Source organism: Erigeron canadensis, chromosome 1 (genome assembly GCF_010389155.1).
Source record: "Erigeron canadensis isolate Cc75 chromosome 1, C_canadensis_v1, whole genome shotgun sequence".
NCBI lineage: Eukaryota > Viridiplantae > Streptophyta > Magnoliopsida > Asterales > Asteraceae > Erigeron > Erigeron canadensis.
In genome coordinates, this window is record NC_057761.1 from 24,765,273 (window position 1) to 24,789,800 (window position 24,528).

General features: G+C 32.8%; 2 protein-coding genes across 2 annotated transcripts; one reads left to right on the forward strand and one right to left on the reverse strand.

The window, feature by feature from the left end:
• Positions 1-10,717: 10,717 nt before the first annotated feature.
• On the reverse strand, positions 10,718-14,291 carry LOC122581868 (tyrosine aminotransferase-like). The gene is made up of 7 exons (XM_043754187.1): positions 13,966-14,291; positions 12,562-12,901; positions 12,246-12,464; positions 12,073-12,132; positions 11,814-11,969; positions 11,557-11,650; positions 10,718-11,113 (listed from the first exon to the last, which is right to left on the reverse strand). Exons 1-7 carry the CDS (start codon positions 14,247-14,249, stop codon positions 10,995-10,997), a joined length of 1,272 nt encoding a protein of 423 aa, XP_043610122.1. The 5' UTR covers positions 14,250-14,291; the 3' UTR covers positions 10,718-10,994.
• A 5,600-nt stretch (positions 14,292-19,891) lies between these two features.
• LOC122610196 (phosphatidylinositol 4-kinase gamma 3) lies at positions 19,892-22,869 on the forward strand. Its single transcript, XM_043783189.1, has 3 exons — positions 19,892-20,086; positions 20,854-22,193; positions 22,329-22,869. The coding sequence occupies exons 2-3, from the start codon at positions 20,892-20,894 to the stop codon at positions 22,704-22,706; spliced, it is 1,680 nt and encodes a 559-aa protein (XP_043639124.1). The 5' UTR covers positions 19,892-20,086; positions 20,854-20,891; the 3' UTR covers positions 22,707-22,869.
• The last annotated feature ends 1,659 nt before the right edge of the window (positions 22,870-24,528 follow it).

Genomic DNA, 24,528 nt, shown 5'->3' on the forward strand with positions numbered 1-24,528 from the left:
TGAGCATAAAGATTGAACTATTGACCTTTGTCTCTAAAGGCAAGAGTTATAATCATTTGATCCAAACCATTAATCCTGCACAACATCCTTAACCCATCAATAATGGTTACCCACCATTTATTTTTAAAGTTACGTTTATCGATTAATAACTAACATTGTTTTGAAAAAATTTAATTATTTTACATGTTTAAACTATTTGGTCGTTTAGGCATTAGAGATGAATTTGCTTGAGAAATGGTCAGAGTTATCGTATTTGTTGCCGGTCCATTTCGGTGATGGATTTTCGGTCCATGCCACAAAGTAGTTTTGTGAATATGAATGTGTGGCCTCAAATGAAGGTTTGAGGCGAGTATATACAGAGAACTAGGAAACAAGGTCTGAGTACTTGGTCTTCCACTCATGCCTAGTAAACCTGGAGCCTGTGTGAGGCGTACTTCCTTTGTGGTGATTGGGGTTACTACACATCATCTTGTCAGGATGGCCAGTCTTTTATCATGAAGTACTAAACTGATTGTCTCCGAATGATTTTCTGGGGAACCCTTGATAGGCTTCGTCCGGAGGTTGACCCTTAGCCTCCAGGATGATACTAACAAGGCTACGTACGGACTCGACCAGGATGGTACATTATCAATGCGATATTATAATTTGAAAAAAAAATAAAAATAAATATCAATTGATATGAAAAAATCCTTTACAATTAAACAAATCTTATTAGTAATGTTTTAATATATCATATATTCTTAGCTAACCAAGCCAATAGTAATTAAACTGGTTGTATACCAACTGAACCCTACCAATTAAACCGGTACTATAGAACCTAAACCGGCTTTGTAGCAACTAAACTAGTAGTATAGCTCCATGCTACTACAAAAATGCTAATAGAGACATGTTATTTCGTGAATAGGGACCAGTTGTCTCTATGTCTAATAGTCTCTAAAATAGGGACCGTTTGTCAACTGGTCTCTATACTTTATATAGAGACCTGTTGTATACATACAAAGTGGTCTCTATTCTATTATTTTAATAAAAAAAATAAATAAATATTTCACTCAATTTTCATTTAAACCACATATATCCAAACAATTTTAATTTTTGACTAATCTTTATTGAACTCAAGCAATACAACTTAAAAACATGTATCAATTCATACTCATATACTAAGTAAATGTAAACAAAATGAGGAATCAATATTCATAAACATAAACAACTAAAAGATAAATGGAACCTTTCAGTGACTTAGAATTTTAATAAACATAAACTCTAAAGAAAGATAATAATAATATTATTGCTTACTATCAGCATAAACAAATTTAAGAATTTAATTTTCTATGAACCTCACCATCTTAACATCAAGTGTAAGAGTTGCTTCCTCTCCTTTTGCAATGATTCTGTCAACATCTTCATCTATTATTGTACTATCCTTTAAGTTGAAAACCATCTCAACACTAAACTTCACTATTTGTAGCAACTCATCTTTGTTTGTAGCTATGAAAAACACCAAAAAAATAAATAACAACAGCACCAATATCTTAAATCTACATCTAGATCTAGATTTTCTAAAAAACTCCAATAACTAGATCTAGAAACTATTTGTACGTGTAAATAATGTATATTATCAAACATTTTATTTCATTAACTCAGAAAACAAATTTTACTTCACATTAATACAATATATGTTAATACATACCCACCGATTATACACAAAACAAATCTTAAAAAAGACCGACTTACCGTAAATACAAAATTTGTATTATCAAGATCCATTATTTGTATGGTGTAAAAAAAATATGGGATGAGATTTGGAGCAATCTCTAAAAATTTGGCGGTCGGAGTTAGAGGAGTTAGAGGGTGGGAGTTGATTTCACTACTAGAAAACTGGGTATCACTGACGACAAAATTCGTAGGAAAGACGTTTTACCGAGACATTTCCGATGAAAATTGGTTGTCGGAAAAACCCACCTCGGAAACAATTACTGACAAAACTTTCCGACAAAAAATTATTTTTCTGACAAAAATATTTGTCGGTAATTCGTGGAAAGTTTATTGATTAGTGGTTGAAATAATTCATCGGAAAATAATTTCCGTACCGACACATTTCCGACAAATGATTAGCTACGAATTTTCGACAGATTATTAGCTTCAGATTTCCGACGAACGTTTTTCCGACAAATCTCCGACAATTATTGATGAGCAGACTTTATGATACATTCCGACAAATTAAATTTTTTCTCTAATCCATTGCTAGAAAAAACTATTAAAATAAAAAATAAAATAAAATAAAAATTAATTAAGTTAAAGTCAAGATTAAAACTAAAGCAAATATTTATTAAATTATGATAATTCATCCACCATTACAATCAATTGCATAACATCACAACAATAATATAAACAATCTAGATCTAAATCTAAATCCATATGCCTATATACAAACACTAGCTTTTAATTTTTCCTTTTCCATCTATCACAAGTACTATTCATTCAAATCTAAAATAGATAGAAAGAAAATAAAGCCAAATAACTATTGACCTATTGTAAATCAAAATTAAATCGAACAAGATAGGAATATAAAGACTAAATACAACACTGGAGTTACATAACCGAAAGCCATTCATTGTAACATTCGTGACTTTTGACCTTAATTGACTTCTAATTAAACATAATTAAGTGAGAACGATTTTGTGAATGAATATGAATTATTGAACGTTTTGACATGTTTTAACGTAACGTTGAGTTTAAACGTGTTAACGGGTCCGTTTTGGCGTTTAAATGTTTAACGAATAGCTATTGGTCGGAATTAGCGGAGCGGGAGCCTCCTTTTTGGACACCAAGGCCGGCTCCCTTAGTCTCCCACACCCCCACTCCCACATTTCCCTTCCTTATCTCATTTCTTTCTTCCTTTTTCTTCTTCTTCATCTACCAAAAGAACCCCACCATAAATTCATGATAAATCCTTGCAAATATTGTGTTGTGAGTGTTAAATTAACTAAACTTATTAGCAATGATAACCTATATCATCAAAGTCCAAGATTTTTACAAGTTTCAAGTGTTCATCCAAGGTTTTGAGCCCTAATTTCGGATTTGATGTTCTAGACCGAATTGGTAAGTGTTTCATAGCTCAAAACGTTCCTTTTACATTGTAGGTTACTTCCTTATTGTCAATCTAAACGTTTGGTGGTCCATATTGGCGAAATTTATGTGTTTTAGCTTAAAAACGTGTTTTTAATCAAATCGTTAGAAATTGGAAGTGGGTTTGTGAATTGGTGTGTTTTTATGTCATGGTTGTACTTGAATTTGGTTGTGTTAAAGTTTGATAACCGGATTTGGCTTCTAAGGTTGTCGATTTTTAGGTCAAAACCCGTTTTCTTGTTTTTCGTAATCTGCGGACGATGTTGATGAACTGACGGATGATCCGTGTTCATCACATCATCCGGCGGATCATCCTCCAGATCGTCCGCCAATCCCCTGTCCTCCCTTAGCGTTTTCGTTCAGTTATCGGTCGACTTTCAATGATCCAAAGCTTGTTTATTAGTCTTATATCATCATTTTAAGGTCAACAAAATTGGTTAAATACATTTCTAAACACTTTGATTCTCAAGTCAAATTTTGGTGCTAAGTCATTGAACCGAATTTAACTAAAACCTTTTCCCTTGTCGCTTAAACGTTCTTGAATCACTTTTAAAGCATCCTCAGGATTGTGGCATAGTTTAGCTAGCTAAACCTTATCGATTGAGGATACCTTGCGATGATAAATTGTTGATTTAATAGGTTGTGATCGTTGTGCTCCCCGCTCACCCGCTTAAGCTCATTCTAATGACTTCTAGAGGCCAAGGTGAGTTTCGTAAACCCTCCCTACTCAATTGAGATTCGGGCTGAAAAGTGTACGTGCTTGTTATTGTTGTTTACTCGATTGATTGATTGTTTGATTAACGTATGGACTTGTTGCTCGGTTAATTATGCTTCCGTTTATGAATACTTGTGGTTTGGGTAGTTGTACATACATGGAAGACGGTTATACTTTCAATGAATAGGAGATGTGGTGGGAAGGCTGCGGGTGACCCTATATATAAGCATCAATGATTCCTTGAAATTAGAATCGTAAGAAGTGTATGTGCATTGTGTTGTTGATTGCTGGAAAACGTTTTGATAAGGATCGGGACATAGGATCTCGCATGATAACTTTTTCCCCTTAACGTATTATAGATTTGTATTTGTATGCATGTGATTGAGATAACGTGATTCCGCCATGTTGATGGCATATTCCTGCCATGTCGATGGCATAACGAGTAAGTCCACGATTAGTGGCATAACGTGATTCCGCCATGTCGATGGCATAACGAGTAAGTCCACGATTAGTGGCATAACGTGATTCCGCCATGTCGATGGCATAACGAGTAAGTCCACATTTGTGGCATAACGTTGTTGTTAACGATATTGTTTAACGTGTTTATTGTGTGTGAATGTTTAGTTGTAACGTAACGTTGATTGTAATGTTTTGTGATCATGCATTTGGAATATATGTAAGTCATGCCGTTGAAATATACGTAAGTCATGCCGTTATGATTACGCCTTTGAAATATATGTAAGTCGTGCCAATATGTGTTGATTGAATGTAAACGTTGACTTGTGTTGATTTGTGATATCGTGAAACCTTCTAGGTTTTCCTTGGACGTGATTAGGTATTCTAATCCTCGTATATCATTAACGGTTGTTATCCTAACACACTTGATTCCTATTACTTACCCCTACGAACTCACCAACTTTATGTTGACGCGTGTTAGTACACTTTTCAGGTGACAGGTTAGCTCAAAGATGTATTGGATGATTGATTGCCTGATTTTGCTAGAATTGGATTTGGACTTGGACTTCTAGGATCCGTGATTCATTATTCCCGATTAGGGTTTATGCTTAGATGTGATCCGGTTGCTTGTACTACTAAATGGTTCGTATGGATTTACTTGATCCTTTTGTGCATTTAGCTTACTTTACATAATTTCCATGTCATGCTGTGCTTTTCTTGTGATACCCCATGATTCCGCCTTGTTGGGGTGTTACAGAATGGCCGTCATCATCTTCTTTCTCCGAGCTAACTGATAATCGATTAGCTTGGTGTCACCGCACGCCTTCTTTACATGAAAATTGTTTTTTGATTATTTTCTGAATAACTTATATGTAATTTTGAAGTTTATAATTGTTTGGAGGCATGGGTTATCATCCGTTATACATTTATGTGGAGATTTGGATTCTTGATCACATGTGCACCAATATTGCTATGATCACATGTGATCGACTTGCATACATGTGATCATAGCAATATTCGTGCACATGTGATCAAGAATCCAAATCTCCACATAATTGTATAACGGATGATAATCCATGTCTTCACATGATTATAAACTTCAAAATTACACATAAGTTATTCTAGAAACCAGTCAAAAAACAATTTTCATGTAAAGAACAATCATCGGTTAGACTTGATTTGAAAAGTTCTCAAAGGTTCTCGCAAAAAAAAGGGTTCTCAAAATAACTTTACCCATTATATATATATATATATATTGTAAAACAAATATTATAGTAAAACAAATAAGATCTATATAAATTTGAATAACTTTTATAAAGTTTGAAAGAAATTTGTAGGAAATCGTATAGGTTTCCGACGAATTACCTAGGAATAATCCTATCTTTATATATATATATATAAATTATTCATCGTAAATTCGAAGGAAGTGATATCCATTTCCGACAATTTTCTAAGAACATGTTTTTTATTTTTTGTAAAATATAAATATTTGTCGAAAATTCATAGGAAATTATCATATTTTCCCACGAATTTCCAACGAAATATATATAAATATATAAAAAAAATCTTGTTTTAAACGCTTTTACATACATAAATGAAACCATACATATATATATATATATATATATATATATATATATCATCTCTATAATGATTAAATATATATAAACACCACTATACGTATAAAAATAGTTATATTTACATATATTAAGTTTATCTACACATATACTTTGAACTATAACAATCATACAAACCTATATATGATATTATGAATACATTAATAATCACACATATCTCTCTATCTATATAATGTATAATAATAATTTTAACATTTGCCAATATTCATATACTAGACATAAAATATAGCAAAAATAACATATGTATGACATAAACCTAAACATACTCAGATTACACACATGCAAATCAACGTACGTGTATAATAACATCAATAGGTACACATATGATTGTTTATATTATTATATTGATAACTAGTAAGCATATAATACTGTAGTTGCTTAAAACTCTTTAAAATACTTGAAATTTAAATAATTTTTAAAAAATTTGTAGGAAATTTGTAAGAAACCCCATAGTTTCCGACGAATTACCAAGGAATAATCCATTTTTTCATATATATAAAATTTTCATCGAAAATTCATAGGAAATTAAAATATTTTCCTACGAATTTCCAATTAAAATTATAAAACATAATAGATTTTAATTTTTAAAAAAAAAGTAAAAAGGCTCGTCGGAAATTCGTTAACACATTAATTATGGTTTCGACATATTTCCGACGAATATTTTTCTTTTTAATTTACTTTAGGAAAATACATATATTTTGTCGTAAATTCCTTACAAACTTTATTTTTTCCTACTAATTTCCGACGACATGTTTTATTTAAAAACTATATATTATTAAACTATAGGTTTTTAAGGTATTTCCGACAAAATATAATTTTGACATTAATTCGTTGTTATTTTGTCGCTAAAGTGTGTATTTTAGTGTCGAATTTCCGACGAAACTCAGTTTATGGTAAATTCGTAGGAAATTTGTCACAAATGAAACAGTTTTCAATTCATGTTTTGTTTGTTTGAAATTCGTAGATAATTCATCGGAAAATTTCCGACCAAAAATATTAGTCAAAAATTTCGTCGGTGATACTCAGTTTTCTAGTAGTGTTTGCAGAGGTTGAAGAAATTTTTTTTTAATATACATAGAGACCAGTTGTTTAAATTTAGAGACCACATTATGAGAGAACAACTGACCTCTATTTTATTCACCGGTCTACTTTATTTTTGTAGTAGTAATTGTTATATATAATAATCAAGATGTTTTTGAAAAACAAATTATCCTACTCAACTACTCTTCATCAAAACCATTTAATAATTTCAAAATGATATTGAATACTAACATAAAATGTTGGATATTTTAATTTATTGTAATTGGATTAACTTGTTTTGACCATTAGTGTCATAATAATACATTATTTAGGCTTGGAGGTGCGGAGTGCATGCATATTTGAATTTATTATGACCTTAGGGTAAGGTAAGGGGGTCCAAGGCTGGGGTCCAAGTTGTTATGGTAAAAAACCTATTCAAAAATTTATTTTTTGGAAATTGAGTGACTATTTTTGCCAAACTCGAAACTTGTGTAATTAACTGCCACAGTTAGTGGCTCTGATTAATAACAAAATCCCGTTCATGGTTGATGGTCGATATATTCTCTCTGGTTCACGCTCTCAAATATCAACATACAGAAAATCCTGAATTCTCTGAAGTGTATCCGATTGATCAATAGTTTGGATGAACCACCAAATTGATTCAATCTTAAAGTGATTACACGCCTTTTTAGAGACTGATATTATTCGGTTATTTGTTCGTTATTGCTTATTGCGAATTCCTCAACATAGAATTCCACAATGCTACTCAAAATTTATTACTAATCAAGATTTCTCTTTTACGGCAAACTATACTACTCTTAATCGACATCGGTTAACAATCTCAAAAGAACAGTGAGAACTAACATAGAATTCCACAATACTACTCACTTTATCAGGGCACAAAGCTCTTGTTGATACTGTCACCGAAGTTAACTCAGCACAAAGCTCTTGCTGATACTGTCACGGAGTTAACTCAGCTTGAAGCTCTCTTACATGAACTTGGCATTATAAATAACCAACTCTCCGCCCACACTTAGCAAAAGAAACACACTACAACAAAACTAGTTAGATAGAACACCCAAAAGTGTCCTAAAATGAACTTTATAGGACCTATAACTTAATAAGACCACTAATATAACCGTCCCTTATAAGGGGGTCCCATAAAGTTATAGGGTCCTAATAAACCACAAGATAAGACCCTTTATAATGTATAATCACAGTAGTTTATATGACACATATTAGTGTCTTAAAAAGTGCATGGATTAAGTCATAAAAGGCTTGTTAGGACCAAATTTTAGTGTCCTTAAATTGACTTTCCTATCTATTAAGACCTAACATTTGGTCCTAAAAAGAGTAACATAATAGCAACATTGTCCTAAGATGTCATATTATAGGACACTACTTTCATGATACAAAATGGTTTTCATTGAACATGATTCAAAATATCAAAACATATAATAGCTCTTTTAACAACAGTTTAATCAAATTTGACCTTTAGAAATGTCATTTCCATTGCAAATTTAAACATTGTCACGCTATAACATCAACAAACATATAAGAAAGTAATATACAAAGTTAGTCTCTAAGGACAAAATGATAGTAATAGTTACAAAATCCTAGTAAAGAAACCAAGCTTGAGCTGCACCTCATCATCAACAGCTGTCTACATCTCTTGGATGTTTGTTGGGCCACTTCTATATGTTTCTTCAAACACATCAGGGAATTTGCGAGCTTTACTTCTCCAAATACTGTTGAGTAGGCTATAGGAGTTGGAACTTAGAATGTGTTATTTATATCCAAGGGCATCATGCAATCTCCCCATTCTGAGGTGGATTGTGCTCCTCCCCCTTGGACTGTGAAGGGGATGGAATCTTAAAACTGTTGCAATGGTGGACATCTTGCAAACTCCGTATCTGGAAAATGGAAGTGAGCAGATGATGATTAAGGAACATCTCTATTGATGATTATAATAATTTAGTACATGAGTTGTATATACCTTGAACCTGATAGGCATTGCCATCGTTTTCAGTGGTACTGCTGTTATTGATATTTTCGTATTAGGCAAAAACTTGGTAGTATAACTGTTATCTAATTTGTTTATTGCAATTAAAAATAAAACTTACATTTATCACAGGAACTCCTGAAATAGCACTTGCTAGTGAGTACTGCATCTTACATCGCCACTTCTTAATTTGAACAAAGGGCGCAGTGAAGTTCCGGAAGGAGATCACTGGCAGTATGAGTAAAAAGCATACCTTCAACTTCCTTCTCAACAGCAGCCATGTTGCAAATACATTAAACACAAGATAATTAGTCAACTTATGAACACAAATTCACAAAGCCTCAGGAAAACTGTGACGTAATACAAAAAAGCAACATACTCACTCAGCTTTAAAACTTCCAATGTACCATTAGATAATGCATAATGGGTAGCCATTAACATAAATATTGATAAGCCAGTTGGAGATTTCACCCTCTTGATAACAAAATCTGGACTCCCATTGGTGGGACAGTGCTGAATACTTATATACTGCTTAGTATATAAGTAATCATAAACACAAAAACCTGAATACTACATGCAAAAGTAGCTAAAGAAAATAAACCTAAAGCCTAGGTCAATGCTACTCCTACTACTTAGTATGAAACGAAAAACAATACACAATCCTAACCACCTTTGATCCATTTAATTTACCATCAGTGGATCCATTCAACAGAAAGATTGTTTATATACGAACAGAAGGATCAATATCCAATACTTTCCTGCAATCTGAATACGTTACATCCTGAAGGTTGAAGAAAGTCAGAAACCATCCAAAAACATGAGTTTATGATTTCACGGTTCACTTACTGATATCACATAAGTTAATAAAGCATGATGCTTTGTATTGATAGTTCATTAACATGTACATGTTGAAGTTGATTTTGAATTCGTTCGGAAAAAAGTGGCTCAAGTCAAGCTACAAGTCCAGTCATATGTCTTCACAAAACCGATACCATCTCTACACAATATGCTTTTAAGATCTAAGTTGCGGGTCGTTCCCCACCCTCAACTTGCAGGGAATGTTAGGCATGCATGATATTAGGTCTGAATGTATTTACTTACTATTCTAGATGGTAGCCAAGTTTAGTCTCTAAATGTATATATAAGAGTACTCTATGTATCTTTCTCGGATCAAAATAATATAACTCCAAAAGTCTTTTCTCAAGGTTTCACTATATGCAAACAAAGGTTGCAAATAGAAACATGCTGCTGCACGTTTGTGAGACCAGCATTCGTTAGGGGCATTGACTGAGGTCTTTGACGTTACCAGGTTGAAAAAACTTGATGAGTGCTACTGGCCAATGTTCTAGGGATCTTGAAGCTAGCGTCTTATATAAACTTCTATTGTGGAGATCTTATTAGTTGATCTGATCCGGGTTACTAAGTCCCCTATGGGTAGTGTTGTTGGTTGATTTTTCTTTTAAAAATAAAAGTTTTCCTCTGCTAAGGCGTCAGATTCAATTTCATGGCTGTATAGCGAAGAGACAGTGGAACTAGTAGAACTATGTGCAAATGGTGGAAGAAGGATGGATCAATAGGACTGAATAATGCCACTAACAAATGTTAACATAGTCACAAAGAAAGTGTTTAAAAATAGTAGTTTGACCCAATAAGACGGGCCACGACCTTGATTTTGAATTTTTGACCCGTTCCTGTTTTCTCCCGTTAACCCGCCCCACCTGTTTTGCCACCTATAGCATAAACCCTTGAAACTAAAATGAATAACAGAACACTTTACAAAGAGAATAAAATAAAAACTCAACACCTCGTATGAAACTTTAGCCATTCCCAGCAACTTTATTATCTTTCATGGTTGAGATAACCCTTTCATACTAGATAGTTGACTGAAACGGAACTGTTATATGGATACAAGGAGATGCACATGCAACCTTCCTATGTAGTTGATAGTTCATTCAAGTAATAGTACATAATAAAGCACACAGGCATATAGAGATATAATTAGTATTACGATAGATGATCCAATAAGTGTCGTTTTGTTTTAAGCTTTCTTTGAATGCCTTTCACAAAAAGCGTTAAGCCTCTTGATGCCTTCTTTAAGAGCTGAAGGTTCGATGGCAAAGGTTACCCGGAGCCAGTTCTTGAGTCCTACAGTTATACCTGAAGAACAAATAATAAATACAGTGAGTATTATGGTCACACTAAAGGTGGCAACTTCAATCATTTTGTAGGTAATGTGGTCATTTTGGGTTCTATTTCATCTCATATAAAAGATTATTACCTAAAAACAGATTTGGATTAAATGGGTCAAAAGTCGCCCCACCTTTATGGTTCATTCGAAATGACATAACAGCTCTTTAGAGACGGTATTATGAATAAACATAGATACCTTTAAATAGTTTCTGCGAGAGTGTTTGCGGGTCATCCTACCTGACCCATACTACACATGTAAAAGGTCTATAATTCTATTTCCAATGGCCACCATGTCATGCCTTCTCGACAGAGTAGCAAAAGGTACATATACTGACATACATTGTCAAATGGAATACTTAATAGTAAAAATCAAAGAGTGTTTCGTCTGCTAGAACTAAAAATAAATTTACCTGGTAGGATTATAACTGATTCTTCTTGGGCAAGCTTGACACAGAAGTCCACATCATCCTCAATGTCCCCAAAGAGGGAAATATCTAATTTCACCTATTTAACATAAGCCAAAGGTGAGCCAGCTCTTCTTAAGGTATTATATGAATTTCTTCTCTAGTATTTACATTATATTTATTTGAGATTGAAGGGTCAGTGATGGCCTTTCGATATGACAAATCCGAAACCATTATATAAACCTCTGCATATATGTCCTTACCATAACAAACATTGATCCTTCTGGCTTGCTGGGGCAGATTATACCAGGGACATCACTAATTCCATCATAGCAAGTATTTGCGGCTTCTTTTATCATACTTACAATATTTGTAAAGAAATCTTCTTTGGTTTTTCCAAGTATATCTGGAACAGCTCCCTATACGTACAACAAACCCAAGATCATATAAGGACAAGTGTTCTTACTTTTTAGTGGACATTGTAACTACAAAAGCCATGTATATTAGTAACTAGTAAGGAACCTGGATGAACGTTGGAGGGTCACAGGATATATTTAGATATCCTGTTATGCAATCAATAATCTGAAATGAACGTTGAAAATGAAAAAAATTAAGTAGACATGAAGTATATATAAGTTTAAATCCGAAAATCTGAATATCTATTTGAATATGAGAAAAAGAATTCAAGAAAGAACCCCGTGTCCTTTGAGGATGCCATTAGAATCATTGATGACAAGCCACCCAAGGCGCCAACCAGGAACAATCCATCTTTTGGATATGGAACCCAGCGTAACAACAGGCGTAATTGATCCAAAAACTCCCATAGGAACAAAAGGGTTTTTTCCAAAAGCAAGATGGTCATAAACTTCATCAGCAATCACTAATATCCCGAGCTTCTTGGCAGTCTCGGCAACCTTAAAAAATGGGGAATCAATGATTGCCCAAAAAGTCAATACAAACATAACAGATCTCTTGTCGAGTAGAAAATGATTAACAAAAACAAGCGGACACCTTCTGCAAGTGTAGATATGTGTAAACATTGCCACAAGGATTTCCAGGATTGATTACGACAATGGCAGCTGTATTCTCATCTGCAAGAGTTTCGACTGCCTCAAGATCAGCTTCCCACCCATTCTCTGGAAGAAGGTCAAAGTGACGGACTTCCAAATTGCACGATTGAGCAACAGCTTCATAATACGGGTACCCAGGTCTAGGGAGTAGAATGTTTGCTTTGGAACCAGCAAGAACGGTTAATATGGTTTGAATAGCTTGTGCACAACCTACTGTCAGGAATACATCATCTGGTGAAAGTTTATTCGGAAGATCTTGAGATAGATACTCCGCTACAGCCCTATAAAAGTATATAAAAAATGAAAATCAAGACATTGATCGAATAACAGTGACTGATGCATAATCCCACAAACTCTTAAATGGTATCATACCAATTATGTTGTAGTTTTATGTAACTTTATCATCTTTTGATGCATACAAGTAATTTAACTGAAACTCAGAAACTATGAACAGATGTTCTAGTATTAAATATTGTTCCCTAATTTCTGTTTTCACTCTATAACACATCACACTCAATCGAAACAATTATCATTCACTTTCTTATGTTTGTCGCCACAATTCTCTATCTTTTATATGGAAAATATTATTGTTTGATTAGTCTAGTGTTAACTGTGGTGTCTCGAATGTTAACCACTAAATACTAACTCACTGTTAAAAAAAAAAGTTCTCCCTTTTATGCATGCTAGCAAAGTAGCAATATTAGTTCAAGTAACCCAAACTTATCACACAATGAGCAAGTCATTCTATCTTTCTCTCCAAAAGCCAAAGGCATTCGCTATCGGGACTAGGTAAACTAAAAATTAATCATCGATACATATATAGTAGTGACAAAGGAAATAAGTGTTAACTAAAGTAATTCATATTTCAAGCTATTAGAAGAGATAGAAAATACCCAAATGTGAATTAATTAGTACTCTGTAACAGTAATATTTTTGGAAACAGGGTGGGTGGTCTGTGATAAAATATCCCTTTCGAAAAGGACACAAGTACTGTCTGTTATGATTCATGCAATTTCGAGATGCAAAAACTTTTAAAATAACAACTTGTAAAATAAATAAAGACACAAATAATATTATTGTGTTATGATTCATGCATGCAATTTCGAGATGCAAAAATATAAAAATAACAACTTGCAATACGCCGTAAAGAGGTTATAGTGTATCACTCAAAATCTAGGCTCTAAAAAATATACACTTAATAGTATTCGGACAATCATTTGATTTTACGTAGGGAATGTATATCAAGAGGAAGGGTTATTTAAGAACGCACAGATAACTGTATATCAAACATGCAATCTGTTAAAATATATATGTAAATATATATATATAGGATAGGGGTACATACATTCTAGCAGGGAGAATACCGACGGTAGGCGAATAGCCGTTAAACTTGGCAGAACAAAGGGAATCAACGATTGCATCTTGCGCAGATTGAGAAGTGCGAAAACATGGAAAAGCGGAAGGATCGCCATGGCCAAGAGGGATGACATTTCTGGGGTCTGACTGGTTCAGCTTAGATAACAGCATATATAACACACCTCTGATTGTTACATCTGCCGCCTTGGTTAGCTCTGAATTCCCCTTGAATCCCCAACATTTGTTCTCATTATTCATTCCGCCGTTCTCCATTTCTCTTTTTTTTCTTCTTTGTTCTAGCCTTCTAGGGTGACTACTTAATTAATAGTAGCTTAATTATCTGGGTCAACTCAAATGGGTTTTTGCCACTATGTTGACTTAATTAAGAGTTTGTTTTGACTATACTTTTAGGTTGTAAAATGGAATCTTTATAAATATACCTACACTTGAAAATTTAGTTTTTTTCCCCTGCCAAATCTTTATCATATTTTGTAGGAAAAGACCATCTTTTTAAATTTTAATGCTTGGGTTAATTACTTGAATATCATCAAAACCCGTGTTAACACACGGGCTTTATTAAGTTTTTACTTTGAAAGAGAGCCAATGATATCAACCTACAAAACGAATCAGGTACTTTATAATGGCTTAGTTGACGATCATCATGATCCACGATGTCTCTTCCTAAATTTTCTGGAAAATAAGTATTCATTGTTTTGCCTGTGATGGGACTGAAAACCCATAACATCCTGATTTTATAGGTACACTCTAGTTTATAAGCCTCTTAGTAATTAAATTAAGACTCGATCACGTCACAAGATGCTCTACTGGTCAGGCGTTTAGAAATCCTCACAAAAAATCTCGGGTTCAAACCTCCTTTAGGTAACTGAAAGGGATTGGAAATTTGAAACCCGAACAGGTAAAACAATCCTTTTTTGTTTACTAATAATTACAATTTACAAACCATGCGATGGTTCGTAGATTCATAATTTTCTTTCATCCGGTAATCAAATGGTGTAACGTAGGTTAATTTTATCTGATGGGTGTCCTTCATTATATCAATCTAGTCATGAATCATGATATCTAACCAAGAGCAAGCTATAATTGCCAGGAGACGAACCGGCGTGGACGCATCCGCGTGGGGATGTTAGCCATTTATAGCCTTTTAAAAAAAAAAAAAAAAAAATTGTCGAATTGCTTACTACGATATATTAGTAAACTTCCTTCTTTTCATTAGCTTTGTGGCTACCCGTTGGATAACGCTCCAACAACTTCATTAGTTAAAGCATATACTATGAGATTAAATTAACATTAATTATAATAAATTATAGTAATTGTAATATCTGTTCAGTTGATTCTTAAACCAAAATGCAACATAAGAAAAAACATTTATATGCACTTTGTTTACTTATAGATTTGTAATATCAATTTTATAATCACTATATATCATTCACATTGGTAGATTTTTTCCACACTCTCGGATATCCTCCATTCATATTAATTATTATAGTATTTAGTATTTACATATAAAAGTAATACAATATTTGAAAAGAAGATTGAAACTTGGCCTTTAGTAAAAAGAAGATTGATCGATGCGGGCAGTTTGGGTATGTTAAGTTGTTAACCGTATAGATAGTTTGAATGTGTTTGGGCTTTTTGACTTTCTAGTAAATCTAAAATCTGTTTTAAATACGAATAAGTATAAAGGTGAGAACTTGTATGTAATTAATGGGAAATTAGAAAGATGGATATGAGCTAATTATCTGCCACGTAACCTGATTGAAAAATAGGGTATGTTCCTTTAATGGATAAGTAGAGGTAGATAGATAGATATCATCAAAACTATTGAGATATCTAAGGGACTAATTCAATTAAACTAGTATTTATTTTCTTATGATTGTTTGAAGTATAAATTACTTTTTATCTAATATCTAAAATGGTTATAGTAGTTCTTGACATTTTTTTTTTCTTCTCATTATTGGTTTTCATATATATATGAGCGAGGTTGAACGAGATTTGAATCGACAAAGGTGATAATCTAGATCCCATATCAATAACCAGTAATGAGATTACAACTTTTTGTGTATTGCACATCGATCTTTTAGAGAATCGCATATTGTGAGTGATGGCATGGTAACATAATATGGAGAAAAAATGAGATTTAGATTTGTATATGTTAAACAGTGTATGTGTTTGTTTGTACATAAATTATCCACGTGGATGTAATGGGCAGTGTAGTAATTTTAAAAGATGATATATATATATATATAGTAAGGGTTATTTAAGAACCCACAAATAAAAAAGGACTTAAAACCATTCTGGACTAACATTCTTTTCCTTTTTTTTTCTCTTAGAACATTTCTAATGATGGTTTTTTAAAAGCTTTTTGTAAAGTTTTTCACTATTTAAAAAAGCTTTTGTATCACCTTTTTGCCATTCGAGTTAAAAGTTTTTTACCAATAGCTTGATAATCTTCAAGTCTTTGAAAAAATATGATACTCTCTCTCTTCTTAGTTTTATTATTAAACAATATTTAAAAGACATTTTTATAACTTTTACCATTGGGATGCTAATTTGAGGAAAAGCTTTTCATAAAAAGCTTTTAAAAAAAACATGGCCATTGGAGATTCTCTTAAATTAAATAATAAAATTCACCCAAATCATTCAACATGTTTTATCTCACAAATCATAAATTGTTAGACGAAACAAAAAGCATGGGTAGTTTTAAAATTTCGTCCTCTTTTATTAAAGATCCAATTTGATATACTTTTCATGACTTTTTAATTGTCATTTTTTTTATTGTACTTGTGTACCTACACATATGTAGGATCTTTGTTTTCACATGTAAATTAGTAAATCAACATATGTACACAACAATGAAGGTTAAGGGTGGAGCCCGTCAATCCTTGGCGGAGCCATGGTGGCTAAGGGCGGAGCCATAGCGGCTAAGGGCGGAGCCCATTAGGTAGATCACCCATCACCGGTCATCCCCTATGACCTATCACCCTCTATGACCTATCAAACTATGACCAATCACCCTCAATGACCTATCACCCCCACCAGCTTTGGTTTATGAATATCCATAGGGGCGAAGCCTGCTCCGAATCATAGATTTTGTTCAACCTACACATGAGCAAGTTATGTGTAAGTACCAAAAAGAAAACGAAAATTAAAAAGTCATCAAAAGTATATCGAATTAGATCTCTAATGAAAGAGGACGAAATTTTAAGATTACCCATGCTTTTTGTTTCGTCTAACGATTTACGGTTTGTGAGATAAAGCGTTTTGACTGATTTGGGTGAATTTATTATTGAGTTTTTTTATGAGTTCTCAAAATAACTCACCTATATATATATATATATATATATATATATGGTGGCAATCAAATAAGAACGAAATTAAAATGAGAACACTTAAAGATTACATTTTGATGCATTAAAAGTCCATAAAACTCACATAGTGCATAACTAGTTATCATTATTTAAGTGTTTAACAACACATTGATCCGTCAAAATCGAAAATATCACGTTTTTTGTTGGATGCATCGTTTTGATGAATATACATCCAAGATGGATGCACAAAACAAAAACAGTGTTGTTAAATACTTAAATAATAATAATTAACTAAGCATTATATTAGTTTTATGGACTTTTAATGCATCAAAATAATATTTTTAAGTGTTCTCACCGTTTTTATTTTAAAAGTGATAATATGGGTATTATGGGTGTTTTGCACATCTAGTTTCTCCAACTTTTTAACATGAATGAACAACATTATAATTATAATATATTACTAAAAGGGTATTCGTACAATGTGGCGGCAGTAAAATAATGGTGGGGATACATTGTGTGGCTACTGGTGGCGGTAATGGTAGTGTTAGATGGTACCAAAGCCGGGTCAAAGAGGAAGTCGACTAGGCGTGGGCCTAGAGCCCTCAACTTATAAAGGCCCCAAAGCTTTTAGCAATTGGACTTATGACCCAACAAATTACAATTTAGGCTTATAATAAATTAAAACACACAGATAACTTTCATTACACGTACTATCGAATTGTAGAGGGAAGATTGTAGGTTCAACAAAACCAAAAGGCAAGTTGTGAAGTTGACTTTCCTTGAACCTAGGATAAATCAGTAATACTCAGTAAACATTCTCCAACATTGATAATTTATATCTATTAAAAAACAATTCAGCTACTTTGACGAGTGTCTATTATGAGATACAACTATACAAAACTTATTTAACGAGTGTCTCTTGTAAGTATTTCTCTCTCTTTTGTTTCATCGTTTGATTATTAAGTTATTTCTTTGTCTCTAAGTTTAATTATTTGATTATCAATTTCGAACCAAATCAGTGATGAACGTCGTCATTTTTTTAACTCCCCCATCTAAGCTTTTTAGTTATTTTTGCTGGTCAAGAATAGAGTTTGTTTGAAGACTTTATAAAAAAAATCCCTCAAATTCTCTTAAAACCACAAAAAAAAAAAAAGGTTAAACCGGCCTTGGGTGAATGGGTGGTAATTTTGGCTAAGAGATCCATTCGCCATCAATCATCAAGCCCGGTATCCCATTGGATCGTTTTTAACGAGCCCATGAAAGAACCTCGTGTTTCTATCCCTTTCTAAGGCCCATTTGCATTTAGATTTTTGTCGAATGTACAAAGTATGATTACGATTAATTTCCATAAGAAAAGAAAATAGACATAATATTAGTAAGAGGGCCAGAGGGGTAATAGAGGATTTTTAAGTTATATTTTAGAGGAATTCTCATCTTATAAAGTAGATATCGAATTATTATATATGCACTAAAAACCTATGTAAATGTAAAAGTATTTTATGTGTGCAATGTATAAGCTTTTAAAGCACATATTAATTTTAACTAAATTTTGTTTTAACCCCCTAAAAGTTCTTTTTTTTTAACTTTTACCCCGCATCAAAGTTTTCGCTTTCATTTTCGTGACACCAAACTTTTAGGTTCTAATTTGTTCATCAAATAACTTTCACATAGTTACGGCACTAAAAACCTATGTAAATGTACAAGCACTTTATGAGTGGAATGTACAAGCTTTTAAAGCACATATTAATTTCCACTTAATTTCGTTTTAACTCCCTAAATTTTAACCAAATTTCGTTTTAACCCCTTAAAAATTCTTTTTTTTAACTTTTACCCACATCAAAGTTTTCGATTTCATTTTCATGATACTAAACTTTTAGGTTCTCATTTTTTCATCAAACAACCTTCACACAATTACAGTTTACTTTTAAACATTTGGTCTTTGATTATTTTCATTTGTCTTTTTATACATATAACGTTTTCATTATACAATAACTTTTATCATCGTTACGTCTTACGTCCGTGTTACATTTAAAACATTAATTAATATAGTTATTGTTTATGTTTTTATACATCTTAATTTTCTTTTACATTATTTTTTTTGTATTGATACATGTTTAGTTGTTTATAAACAACTAAACAATTAAAAGTAAAACCATAACTATGTGCAAATAATTATTTGCATACAGTTATGGTTTTACTTTTAAAGATTTGGTTTTTAAATATTCTCTTCTGTTTTTATACATATATATAACGTTTTTAATATATAATTATTTTCATTATGCTTACGTCTTACATTCATGAAACATTTAAATTATTAATATAGTTATTGTTTGTGTTTTTTTACGACTTGTCATTTTTCTTTACAATATTTTTAATGTTATTGCTAGATGGTTAGTTGTTATTTTTAAAGTTTGGGTTCGAATATTTGACATAAATTTGTCAAAACTTTATTGTATAAAAAACGTATTCCGCAGCAACGTGCGGGGTCAATAACTAATAAAGTTCTGGAAGGAATACTATAGATTAAAGATTCAAAATCATACTTTACCCTTGTACTATAAAAAAAAGCGAAACAATTCAAACCACCCTTGTCACCCAAGTTTCCCCTCCGCTCCGGTAATAAATTACTGTATTGAGCATAATAATAATAATAAAACGATTCCGATCTGATTATCAAAACTTCATCTAATTACCCGGCCACTCTAATAATAAAACTTCATGTCCTTCATCATCATCATCGTCATCTAATTTACCTTGTCGTTTCCAATGTCTCTCTAACAGGTTTCTTCTCATTCCCATTTTCTTTATTCCTAGTTTATATCTATCTATATATATATATATATATATTATAATTTTCCATAATATAATCTCTCAATTACTACGAAAATAATTCCAGGTTTTAATTGGATACATTCTGGCATTGCATTCCTTTTTTAGGCCTTTTTTAATCTGTTCGTTTTTTTTTTTTTTTTTTTTTATTTTTTTTTTTATGATTTTACATAAATAGTTAAATACTCACATATATATACATACATATATATACATATGAATATTGTATAAATATAATATGCATGTTCAATTGAATTAGGGTTTATTTTTTCAAAATAAAACCGTTTTTGTAGCGTATATATTTGTGAGACATAACTTAGGTTAAATACAAGGATGATTTGACACAATTTGGGGCTTGTCTGATGACTTATGTTTCGATTAATCGACATTATGTAAATCGTATCTTGGTCGACAAGCTTTTATGATTTTGCTCGTATATGGTTTTCAAGATGGTTATAAATGGACAAATTTTAACAATCTTGTTTGATTTTTAACACATATAAAGTAAACGAGTAAACACGTAGTGATACTTGTTGAAGCTCGAGCATTTGGTTCTGATGCACGTGGCCTAAATGGCCGTTCTTATGCATTGGTCATAAAAACGGAGATATTGTTGTACTTTTTGGTTTGTGTTTTGTGCTTTTGGTTATTAATGTTTATATATATAGAATAATTTGGTTTTGAAATATGATTATAATGAAATGGTGTTTGATGCACAGGTACATAATATTGTAAGCATATTGTAGTTTTTGATACAATGTCGACTGCAAGTGTTGGTCTTACACCATTTCTCGAAGATTATTTGGATTTCCCTAACCATGTATTGGGTCAATGTGATCCATGGTCACGGGAATCCATCTTGATTTTCTTAACCATGTTGGATTCTGTTGTACCAATACGTGTTTCGGAGTCTGAATCCATTGCATCGATAAAACTAAGGATACAAACGTCAAAAGGCTTCTATGTTAAAAACCAAATGTTAGTTTTTGATGGGAAAGAACTTGCAAGGAATAATTACCGTGTTCGTGATTATGGTGTAACTGATGGGGATGTGTTGTATTTGGTTCTTCGGTTGTCTGATTTACAAACTATAACTGTTCGAACTGTTTGTGGGAAGGAGTTTGAGTTAAAAGTTGAGAGGAAGAGAAATGTAGGGTATGTGAAACAGCAAATTGCTAGTAGGGAGAAAAGTTTTGTTGGTCCTGATGATCAAGCACTAATATGTAATGGTGAGGAGCTTGAGGATCAAAGACTTATTAGCGATTTATGTAGTAGTGAAGATGCTACAATTCACTTTCTGGTCCGGAAATCTGTTAAAGTAAAGGCTATACCTGTGAAGGATTCTTTTGAAGTTACTATGGTTGCTCGTGAGTTTGATAATTCTGAAACGGGTGGTATAGTTTTAGAAAAGTCATTAGCTAGCAGGGGTTTCTTGTTGGAACCAATGATCGTTAATCCTAAGATTCAAGTAAAGAGTGTGCTTAAGAAGCTAATTGATTCTACATTTGATGGATTAGAAAAAGGTTTTAAGCCTATTAGGTCTACTGAGGGAACAGGTGGAACTTATTTTATGCAAGATTCGTCTGGTAAAAAGTATGTGTCTGTCTTTAAGCCCATAGACGAGGAACCCATGGCTTTGAATAACCCAAACGGGCTGCCATTGTCCACTGATGGAGAAGGGTTAAAGAAAGGTACACGTGTAGGCGAAGGTGCTATTCGTGAAGTGGCAGCATATCTACTGGATGATGGTTTTGCTGGGGTTCCCCCAACCGTTTTGGTCAAATGTTTACATGAAGCATTCAATTATTCAGGAGATTTTGACTACTCTCAGACAAACGTCAAAGTTGGGTCATTGCAGATGTTTATAAGGAACTGTGGGAGTTGTGAAGATATGGGCCCAAGTTCCTTCCCTGTCCAAGAAGTGCACAAGATATCTGTGCTGGACATCCGGCTGGCTAATGCAGACCGCCATGCTGGCAATATATTATTCACTAAAGAGGGAGAAGATGGCAGAACTGTTCTTGTACCCATTGATCATGGCTATTGCTTACCTGAGAGTGTAAGTTTTTTTTGCTTTTCTTATATTTTTCTTTGTAATATTATATTTATCTGTGATTTTCTGTAAAAGTAATTGACTTTTTGCTATATCTAAGGTTGTCTGATATATTCGGTTTGTTACTGTTTTTGTGTTTAGTTTGAGGATTGCACATTTGATTGGTTGTACTGGTCCCAAGCACAAGAGCCATACTCTGAGGCCACGATCGAGTACATAAGTACACTGGATGCAGAACAAGATCTCGAGCTTTTGAAGTTTCATGGATGGGAAGTTCCAGTTGCATGTGCACGCATATTTCGTATCTCCACAATGCTTTTAAAGAAAGGGGCAGCAAGAGGGTTGACACCATTTGCGATCGGCAGTATTATGTGCAGGGAAACATTGAAGAAGGAATCCATAATCGAGCAAATTGTTAGAGAGGCAGAAGAAGGGTTCCTACCAGGTACTAGTGAAGATGCATTTATTGAATCTGTGTCATTGATTATGGATCATTGGCTTGATAAATTGTCTTTATGACTCCATTGCACATCACTAAATCTCTGTCAATGATTTTAGACCACCATTGGCTTGATAAATTGTCTGCACGAGTCCATTAAGCATCATTGAATCTGTTCAAGATTATGAACATTTGGTATGTTTGTAATGTGAATTCTTGTTTTGGAAATAAGGCTTTCCTATCCCTCTTGTGCATATATCAAATAATTAGCATGAACTTCCTCAGTAAACTGTAGACAGTCATGCTATTACAATTTTTATACATAATTCTAAACATGTTGGTTCCGTACGAACATGACACTAAGCAATTGATGTAGAAGCTTCATGAGTCGTATTGGTTTATTGTGGCTTCCAAAATTATCTATAAAGCATTTTATTGTGAGTGGTTCTTTTTTATTTGTTGTTGCATGATCGATATAAACTAGAATACTAGATATAAAACACTGCAGAAAAATTACCACTATAGATAGATACCACATTACAGGTCCAAATGGGTTGATGAATTTCAAGAGTTATGGCAGTCATATTTTAAAAATGCCATTGCTTGGAATTTATACTCAGAGTAGCTCTTTTGATGAGCTAAAGCAGAACCTTGAGTTCAAATACAGAGTTTTGACCATGACATCCCTTGGCAGAGATACAAAGCATCTTATGTACAACTAGTTAGATTGGTGTCGTAGTCAACGTGGATTACACTTGTGGTCAACCTTAGCATCGTCTATCGGTTTCTTCTCCTCTAATCCTAACAAGTACTTAAACTAAGTTAAATATATCTACAGATGATTTCTCTGGAGGCTTTCTTCTTTACTAAAAGCTCTTTTTACCAATTGATCCTTCAGATTGTTGTACAAGTCGATTATCGACATGTAACTATTTTGACTTTTAGCTGACAAACAACTTAAATTATTTGACATGTAGTTGACAAACATCTTAACAGTTTTTACTGCAACTTACTGATTTTGAAATTCATAAATTTGTCTTTTGACTTCTAGTTGACAAAAAAACGCTCTTCACTTGTCTCAGTCCATCTGTCCTCTCTTGTGAACCATAAATGACCCTGAAACAGATGCACAGCTTGTCCAGCCTAGAAAAACAGTACTCTCTATTAAATGCTTGATGCATAAAGCTGTTACAATAATACCTAGTAAAAGAGAGGTATTGTATCTTATGGTTTTTTTGATTTCCATTGTTTGGTTTCTAAATGTTTTTTTATTGAATTAAGACATTTCCATTGTTAGCGTTGGTAATGGTCTAAGAGAAGCGGAGTGTTATGGTGAGTGTTTTTTTTTTTTTATTGAATTACAGTTTATTTCTTAAAAGTTAAAACATTTATGCTTTTTTTGTTTCGTTCTAGCTTTCCTTAATTTGTTGCATACTTCAACACATTTCTTTTTTAGGACACTATATTCTCATACTCATCATATATATATATATATATATATATATATATATATATATATATATATATATATATATATATATATCCTAGTCATATGCCCGTGAGACGCTCGGTGTAGTGGCAACGACGGTGGTAGCAGAGACGGATGACGGCGGCGACGGTAGCGGTGTAGTTTTTAATGTAAAAATAATTAATGCAAAAGAAGGTAATGTACTTATTTAAGATTTTATATGTATTTTAAGTGGACGAGGATTCTTTAAAGTTGAAACCAACTTTACTAGTAAAGTTTGAGAAACTTTGGCCAAGATTTAAACATGATTTTTGAATATTGATCATTGATTTAATCCAAAGGTTAAAATCTTAAACTTTACTAGTAAAGTTGATTTTAACTTTAGAAAATTTAAATCCATTTCAAAAAGTGAATAAAAAGAGATGAACATTTTA

Excerpts from the sequence above, each read along its gene's own strand:
- LOC122581868 (XM_043754187.1), bottom strand. The coding sequence starts at position 14,249 with ATGGAGAACGGCGGAATGAATAATGAGAACAAATGTTGGGGATTCAAG. Across the intron at positions 12,902-13,965 it reads GGTATTCTCCCTGCTAGAAT|GGCTGTAGCGGAGTATCTAT; the intron begins GTATGTACCCCT and ends ATACTTTTATAG. Across the intron at positions 11,114-11,556 it reads ATCAGTTATAATCCTACCAG|GTATAACTGTAGGACTCAAG; the intron begins GTAAATTTATTT and ends TTTGTTCTTCAG.
- LOC122610196 (XM_043783189.1), top strand. The coding sequence starts at position 20,892 with ATGTCGACTGCAAGTGTTGGTCTTACACCATTTCTCGAAGATTATTTG. Across the intron at positions 22,194-22,328 it reads GCTATTGCTTACCTGAGAGT|TTTGAGGATTGCACATTTGA; the intron begins GTAAGTTTTTTT and ends TTTTGTGTTTAG.